At 44.4% G+C, this 8,762-nt stretch overlaps 1 protein-coding gene across 4 annotated transcripts; it reads right to left on the bottom strand.

Annotated features, from left to right (window-relative positions):
• Window positions 1-559: 559 nt before the first annotated feature.
• cwc22 (CWC22 spliceosome associated protein homolog) lies at window positions 560-8,572 on the bottom strand. Of its 4 annotated transcripts, none has more exons than XM_058082054.1 (21): window positions 8,394-8,572; window positions 8,131-8,175; window positions 7,215-7,402; window positions 6,192-6,403; window positions 6,042-6,161; window positions 5,739-5,945; window positions 5,538-5,666; window positions 5,296-5,464; window positions 5,090-5,143; window positions 4,869-5,004; window positions 4,576-4,782; window positions 4,421-4,483; window positions 4,235-4,336; window positions 4,075-4,156; window positions 3,214-3,274; window positions 2,344-2,421; window positions 2,098-2,250; window positions 1,895-2,022; window positions 1,588-1,689; window positions 1,304-1,500; window positions 560-1,230 (listed from the first exon to the last, which is right to left on the bottom strand). In XM_058082054.1, the coding sequence occupies exons 2-21, from the start codon at window positions 8,171-8,173 to the stop codon at window positions 785-787; spliced, it is 2,877 nt and encodes a 958-aa protein (XP_057938037.1). In that variant the 5' UTR covers window positions 8,174-8,175; window positions 8,394-8,572; the 3' UTR covers window positions 560-784. The 4 variants fall into 4 exon arrangements, with proteins under 4 accessions (XP_057938037.1, XP_057938038.1, XP_057938036.1 ...); XM_058082055.1 differs by having other exon boundaries at window positions 6,042-6,095; XM_058082053.1 differs by having other exon boundaries at window positions 560-1,224; window positions 6,042-6,403.
• Window positions 8,573-8,762: the final 190 nt, after the last annotated feature.

Below are 8,762 nucleotides of genomic sequence, written 5' to 3'. Positions count from 1 at the left end.
CGTCTTCTCGTTAACTTTGTACTTTGTGCTAAGTGCTCATATGTGTGCTAACCTGCTAAGCTAATGGCCTCTTTTAGCGCTGACTCGTCACTATGGTGATACATTCCACACTGAGTGAACATCACACACCATGTCTTGTGGCACATGTGCTTTGCAATGAGAAGTATGTAAAGCAAAATGCAGAGCACTGTCAGTATCCAGATGTTGCACTCACTATTTTTGAGTGGTTGCAATTCACCAGTTAAAGGAGAGAACACATGCAGATATATATTGCAATATATATTGCAATTTATGCGTCAAGATGTGCAAGTGTGCATTGACAGTAATGGATTTGGGACAGCAGAACACTCAAATTTTGCACACTCAGGAACTTAAGTACACAATATAGGCACTGAAGTGTAAGCACACAAGTGCTTCAAATTGAAACAGATGTAAACCACCAATTCTGGGCGCACCTTTGGTGGCATGATGTCAGTGTGTCCATGCGTGCCTTTAGCCCGTACACACACAAGTGGTCATCATGGAAACAGTTTACTATAAACATGGAAGTAAGCTTCAGTCTAGTTTTAAGAGTTCCCACCTGTCTGTTTACATGCAGACATCCAGGTCACTGTGTTGCACTACTAAACAGCAGGCGCACGTCAGAGTCCACTGGGGGACAAGATGGCTGCTGGGACTTCCGAAAAGAAAGGAAGTTAAAAAAAAGAAACAAAGCATTGAAAAATGACAACTTTAATGTTTGTTTTCTCAGATAAAAATGAGCATTAGAAACACTCGCCAGTCTTCATCTCCTTCTTCTATCCTCTCTGTTCCCGTCTCTGTTCTCCTTATTTTTCTCCCCTTCTCTCTTGTTCCTGTCCTCATCCCTCCCCCTTCTATCTCCCTGTCTCCCCCACTCCTCGGCTTTCTTCCAGCCCTCGCGTTCCTTTTTCCGCCTGTCCTTGTCATCCTCCTGGTTTTCCCTCCTCCTGTCGTCTTGCCTGCTGCTACTGTTGCTGCGGTGGTGATGGCGCTCTCGTTCACGTTCCTCCTTGTCATTATCACGTGTTCGGCGCTCTCGTTCATCTTCCTCGTCATTATCACGTGTTCGGCCCTTCCTATCCTGCCTGTCGTGGCCTTTGCGGCTTGTGGGCGGCTGGCGCTGGTCGGAACTCTTCTTCTTCCTCTTTACCTTCTCCGTCTTTTCACTTTGTCCTTTCTTCCTCCTCTTCTTGCGCTTGGAGTCTGAGTCTGAGAAGGTCACGCGGGTATCAATGGCAGCATCACAGTGATGAAGATGAGCTTGTTTAACATTAACACACACCTGAGCTGCTGCTGCTGCTGCTGCTGCTGCTGCTGGATGACGAGTCTGAAGAATCCGATTCACTGGAGGAGTCCGAGGAGGAGGAGTCAGAGGACGAAGAAGATGAGCCTGAGGAAGATGAGTCTGATGATTCCACTTCCTGGTTCTGGGTCATAATCATCTTTGGGGCATTCTTCAGATGTTCCCTCAACTCGTCCCTGTAGGCCACAACACACACATACACAACCTGTGTATGGCCTTCACTGGGGGCAGAGCGCCAACGTTTGTGTGTGTGTGTGTCTTACGTCAGTCCACCCAAACCAATGGACGTGAAGAAGTTGATAGCAAAACGAGTGTTCCTGGGATTATCACGAGGAAAAAGACCTTCAAAGAACGACTGCAGAGTCCTGAAAGATAGAGTCAATTTGTCATATATTGTCATTATTATATTAACCTCAGCACTCAGCCATCGTGTCAAACATAATGGAGATTTACTGCCCCCTGATGGCTGCACCTGGTGAGTAAGTGACACTGCAATGTTTGTTTTATTTTACTGCTGCTGATTAAACCAGCCCTCTGAATGTGTGTGTGTGTGTGTGTGTGTGTACATACATATCTTTGAGCCGCTGATTGAGTCTGGGAAGGCCCATATAGGCACATAGTTCCTGGAATAGAATCTTGACAAAGATCCTGCTTGATGACGTGGTGGTCTCTTCGCTGATCTTGATACACTCCAACACCTGCAGGATGAGCATCGGGTCATGTGACTTGTGAGAGCGATGGTGATGCATGTCTAATTGTGTCGGTAGCCTTACACTCCAGGGAATAGAGTCAGTGTAGAAGAGGTGAGCAAAGAGTCGTGCCACGTTCCTCAGCTTGTTGGTCTCTAGTCTGTGAATGGTTTCATACTGCTCTGCAAAGATGGCTTCAAAGCTCTCCATGTACTCCTTCTTCAGCAGGCAGAACCTCTGTACAAACACACACACACATCACAGGCTTTGGTGTTTTTCAATGTACATATAAAAAGGGAGATATTTCTTGAGCATGCATGCATGTCTTACCCCTGCCAACAGGCCAAAGAACTTCTCGTAGGTCCTCTGTTGAGCGCAACAGTCCAGGATCATGTTGCAAAGCTCCTTCTGTACTCACACACACACATGCACACAGTTCATCGAATACTTGGATACTGTTCAGAGCATGTGGACTAAGTGTCCATGTTTGTGACACAATGCTTTGTGTTGTTCTGATGAGTCGTCCCAACCTGACAGAATTAGTCACAGCCCGCTCTGCAGTTGGACGCGCGCACACACATTTATATGCACACATAGGCAAAAATGAATGTATGAGGCTTCCTATGGCTTTGACATTTCTAAATTCCATATTTTCCCCCATACTCAGTAAATAGATGTGTATCTATCAGAACTAGGGATGTCCTTATCCAAACTTCAGGATCGGCTGCCGTACTGCTGTATTTTTAAAATTATTTAGGAGAATATCAGCTTCGGCCACGACATCGGGTCAATCCGGTTGCCGTATCAAGTTCGTAACAAAGGGCCACACACCAACATGCTAGTGCATTAATTTGTGTAAAAAAAGCAAATTGTTATTATTAAAATCAAAAAGGACCATACCAGATACGATCAGATGGGAAGCCAAAAATGTGGATCGGGACATCCCTTATTTGAACAGCAACTTTTAACTATTAACAATCCAATTGTATAAACAATAAAAAAAAATAATAATAAACCAAAAATGTTTTAAAAAGAAAACAGTAAAATGAAAAAAAAGACAAATCACACACCATAAAAGTGTGTGTGTGTGTAGTGACTCAGTTACAGGGATGATGAAAGTTAACCTGACAAGTTCTCTGCTGTGCGCTTGTTTTGTGTGTGTGTGTGTGTGTGTGTGTGCGTGTTTGCTTGTAGACTCACCGTCTGACTGTCAGGGAAGTCCATCTTGATTAGCTTGTGAGCACATTCCTCAAAGTCCAAACTACACAAGTGCGGAAACAAAGAAGGAAGAAATTAGGTATTTTTCCAGCTTCTTTCCTGATGTTGGGTGGAGCTTCTTTTTGTTTCCACAGGCAGATTAATAAAGCACCGGTAGTACGTCTCTGTCAATCAAAAGTGAGCAGTACTATTTAAGGCTGAAATTTTGTATTGCTCTTATCAGATTGTGTTGGATCAGTAAAGAGTCACATCCACATGGGAAGGTCGAATCACTTAGTGAAAACAATGTAATATATAAGGGACACCTACGTTTGGCACTGTAAACAGACAGAACCACACGACACATAAACTATACAAGAAATGGTTGCGATCTTAGCCATGTAGTGGAAGGAGAAGGACTAACTTATACTAAGTTAATAATGGCAGCTGAGGAGTAACCCATTGTGCTGTAAAGCATTGAAGCGTATTGAAGTGTGCTGACGTAAGTATCCCATTTGAGACACAGCATGTGTCTGATGAAGTGTTCTCCTTGGCAGAAATAACAGAAAGCAACACTCAATCTGTCTCAGTGTTTGATGGTCCTGTTCAAAACTGTGATGTTGTCTTCAAAGAAAACACACTAACTAGGACACACACGACTTGCTATGTTTCGTATGCGCACTATATTTTTTGAGACATGTCTTGGTCCATGGTGACATCCACTGGAAGACTTGCATCTTCTTGTGAGGACCATGTGTCAACCAGTTGTAAACATGTCGATGCTATATGTAATTATAGCATATATATCATCCTTAAATGCTTCATTGGCTGCGTACAATGATGTTTGTGCATGAAGGTGGTCACCTGGACTGGATGACAAGGTAGATAGTCCTCCTGAAGGCTACCAGGTTGACCTCAGTCTGATCAAAGATGGTCACCTTCTCGTCTGTGTACACACAATAAAGAAATATGTTGCTATTTGTTTTGTTTTATAAACTGACAGTACCAGGACCACCGCTTTCACCTTCACCCTCCTGCTTCTCATCGTCGTCGTCATCATCGTCGTCGTCATCCTCACTGCCATCTCCCTCCTCGCCAGAATCACTGCTGCCTTCATCCAAGATGTCTGACAGGAGGACAAGGCTGATTGGCTCAAGTAGAAAGGGAAGTCATAGCTAACTGGACAGTAATATCTGCAAGATTTTCTCACCTCTCCTCAGCGTTTTGTACTTCTCCTCATTTTCCAGGAAGTTTGGGTCAAGCTTGAAAACATCTGTATACACACAAACACACACACATATGATGATGAGCACAGTGTGTATTTAGTAAGCACAGCAGGGTGCAACTGCTTGCTTGTTGACTCACTGAGGACATCTTCTGTGTTGTAGTCGTCATCCAGCGGCAGCATGTGTGTAAACTGGTCGTCCTCATCCACCAGGTCCAAACCCTCTGGGATAACAGGGTGGTCCTTGAAGCCATCCTTCCTGATGGCAAACATCACCTCAATCATGTATTGGACCCGCTTGTCAATGGCCGACTCATGGAGGACGTTGCGGAGACGCTCAAATATGGCTGAAAAACAAAACAAAACATGTTATTAACTATGATGAGAATTAAAAAATGTAGAACAATGTGTGTGTGAAGTTGCTGCTGTGCACCGTTTATTCCACGGGGAGAGACCTCGGTCAGTTTGAGGCCACATTCCTTGAGGAAAGCGATGACCACCTCCACGCTGTCGTCAGTAGGCCGCTCCAACAGCAGCGTCAGCATCTCTAGACACAAGACCTCGTGGGCCTGAGGGCAAGACGGAAAATTCAGCACACAGTTTCATGCGCCTGGACCACCAGGCGACCAGTTAGGCAACCATGCAAACACGTACCACATTCTGGTTGATGAGGTGAGCCACAAACTTGGACGAGGTAAGACATTGTTGCTGGAAAACAGACATATTTTGATAACGGCATTAATGCCATCCAGAGTGTGAGCTCCAATAGGCTTTGAGCAACAAGAGATTGCTGCCGTCCTTACAAACCAGTGATGCATCATCGTGCTACTTCATGCTAGCTTAGTGTCACGTTGGCATACCTTGATATTACGGCGGTAGCCCCTCCTGAAGGTCAGGATGAGGCGTTTGAGAATAAGTTCTCCAATCTGAGGGAATTTGGAGTTGATGATGGACACAACGGCAGCGTACACATGAGTGAAGATGGGTGACGCCGCCTGAGCCTGCAGTACGGAGCGGGCCAGCAGACCCCTGCAAAGGGCATGGAAGCCACGTCAGCAAGTTAAACAACACGTGTATGCGTGTATGTGTCCACCCTCCTCACCTCCCCCTGACAATGTTCTCCTGCAGGAGTTCCTGGATTATGTTGACGATGTTGGACACATTGACTTTGTTGATCAGACCATTGATGGACTTCTTCAGAGCCTCCCAGCTCATTCTCTGATAGGCCAGGCTGCACCGGGGGCAAAACATCAAGCCTCATCATAATTCACTAAATGATCACTTTAAGATCACAAGGTCAAACCTGCTCTTGTCCGTGACCTGCTGCTGCATCATGCGTAGCTTGGCAGGGGGGATATAAGCCCCGCCAGTCCTGGTGAGGATGGGGTCCAGCTCCTCCTTCTTCTTCTTGACTGGAGGCTCGTTGGCTGCTGGGGAGAGGCCACGACCGCGGCTCCTGTGGTTATCAGAGCGGTGATCTCCGTCGTCATGCCGACCCATGTAGCGATCCCTGAATAGAGTGGACATGGTGAAAACCACCTTTCGCCTGCAGGACCTTTGATGCCATTACATTTATTCAGCCAGATAAGGACAAGAGGCATCTTACCGTGTGTTGCGTCCTCTGTTGGAATGTTGTCGGTCCCGATCACGCTCTCTAGACCTGTCCCGCTCTCTGGATCTTGATCTGTCTCGTCCCCGGGACCTGGATCTGTCTCGTCCCCTGGACCTGGATCTGTCTCGTCCCCTGGACCTTGACCTGTCTCGTCCCCTGGACCTGGACCTGTCTCGTCCCCTGGACCTGGACCTGTCTCGTCCCCTGGACCTGGACCTGTCTCGGCTTCTGGACCTTGATCTTTCATGCTCCCTGGATCTTGATTTGGACCTGTCCCTCTCCACAGAGTTGGATTTGTTCTGCTCTCCAGCTTCAGGCATATCTTGTTCCCTGGACCTGGACCTGGATTTGGATCTCTGCAAGCAAGCAGTGACCTTTCAAAATGTGTTTTCACAATAAAAAACACACTGTTTACACAATATAACATTATACACAGTCCTGGATACAGTGTACAGCACTCGACTGTAATGTGATCAATCCTCTAGTTACAATTGAAACAAACACGCTCGTACAAAGTACGTGTGTGTTGAAATTGTTGGAAAAAAAACGGTGTTTTGTGCACGATTTAATGCTGTGGAACTAGACCGTAGTTATGTTGCTGCTGTTTTACGCTGCTTAGCAATAGTTATGAAATTGTGGACATAAAAAAAACCCAGGTGGACCAGGACATGAGAAATTGGATAACTGAGTACACAGGTTGTCAATAGAGCCCAACCAATTTATTGGTGGGCCAATTATGACGTATCACAAATTAATTAATACCGGTTTTTACACCATCGTAAGATGTGACTTTGTAAAACAATATAACAATACACTGAAGCGCCACGCTGTCAGGACCTGTCAAGGAGAACATTGTAGTTGTTTTCACACGTTTTACACAGCATTATACAGCGTTTTAACATCATGTATAGTGGTATAAAAAAGTTTGGTCACTCCTGATAACTGAAGATTTTCCTTTATAACTCGCTAGTTGTTGGGATCAGCAATTTCAATCAAATTTGAAAATGTTCCACAAAATATATATTTAGTAGTAATATTTGCATGTTTTGATAGCAGCTACATTGTGTCATAAAATGTAGTTTACTCCCTTGTATTAAGTCTAGTAACGTGATGCATGTTTTGATTATTTCTTATTTTCAACTTTTTTTAATGTTTGCCATTACATACTGTGATCTGAGCCACGCTGCTCCTGATCTTCCTCATGGCTACATTGTGTTCATCTTCACTGCTGCTCTCTGAGCTGCTGGAGGCTTCGCTGCCTGATTGGTCAACTTTTGCTTCTCCTTTTTCTTCTTCTTCAGGACTTCTGGGAGCAGAGGAAGTCTGCTGTGGCCCAGAGACCTCGTCGGATTCTCCTGAAGACACACACAGAAAAAGCTGTCACATCTCCTCTGTGACATCAACAAAGAACAGTTTTGCAACGCCCCCCGAAACTTCTTTCAGGGCTCACTTCCAAATGCGCAAACCTCATTATCTGAAATTTTGGCATCATTTAACATGACAATACAACTTTCTAACTACATTTATAGGTAAGAAACGTGGAAGAAGCATAATACTTCCCTTTTAATAAAGAACTGGCTCATCTTCCTTAACCTCAAGCATGGATATTACAGTTTGTTGACGATTTTGTAGCAATGTGTGCAACTGATTCAAACAGTTAGCAAAGCTACATTTGTTTCTGGTATACAGTGTTCCCTCGCTACATCGCAGTTTATCTTCCACTTATAATTTTTGAGTTTTTTGTATCCCTGGTGGTTTTGCGCATGCGCAGCAGTCCGAATTTTAGGATGATATTTTTATGAATCTGTATCCTAAACACTCGGAATAGAACTAATAACCAACTCATTAAAAATTCAATTTGTACCTACTCATAGTTAGGGTGCATCCGCGCGCATGCGCCAGTACCAAATAGGTAAAGATTTCCACAAGGTCCGTTTTTTTGGTTCTGTACTGTACCCATGAAAAAATTTGCCTTACTATCAGAGTAAACGGACGATAGTCCGTTTTAACCGGACCATAAATAAGTCGGAACGCACCCTTAGGATATCACATATATAACAACCATCTTGTATGTATAACTCACCATTGTGTTCTTTGGGAGCTGGACTTCTGCTTGGAGAGTCCATGTCTGAAATGAACACACACGAACAGACATGAATAACCACGTAATCACGTAAACCAACGTGGGGCGCACTCATTTACTCAACATGTTTTACTACGATTTAATATAGTACAATGTAGCCACTGCTTACATTTGAGCCACGTTTTCTGGGTGATGTGTTGACTTGTGCCGAAGTTAGCAAGCTAGCATGTTAGCGATAATACCTCTTGCTAAGAACGACTTACCTTTTCCTTTTGGCTTTAGACACAATCCCACTCTTGTCTTCTTTCGCGTTTGCTTTTAGCGTTTAATTACACACAAAACCCCCACGTTTCCACCTTTCTTTTTCGGGTGAATCTCACACAAACCCAGAGCGGAAAATATTTCGTTTTAACAATCGACAAATCAGCTTCCGGGTCAGCGGTCGCTTCCGGGTGTCATGATTTGTAATACCAGAAACATTTTCATTTTTATCGACTCACTCCCTAATTATTATTTCATTTAATAGTATGTATATTTCATGATTACATAATCTTTATCTCACCTGGCTAGAGATGCATGATTACATTTGACACAGGGACGCAGCTTGCCAGCAGACAAGGTAGGCAGCTGTT

This window comes from Doryrhamphus excisus, chromosome 9, assembly GCF_030265055.1.
Source record: "Doryrhamphus excisus isolate RoL2022-K1 chromosome 9, RoL_Dexc_1.0, whole genome shotgun sequence".
Taxonomy (NCBI): domain Eukaryota; kingdom Metazoa; phylum Chordata; class Actinopteri; order Syngnathiformes; family Syngnathidae; genus Doryrhamphus; species Doryrhamphus excisus.
The sequence above is the reverse complement of the archived record's forward strand: the minus strand, read 5'-3'. Positions and strand labels throughout refer to the sequence as shown.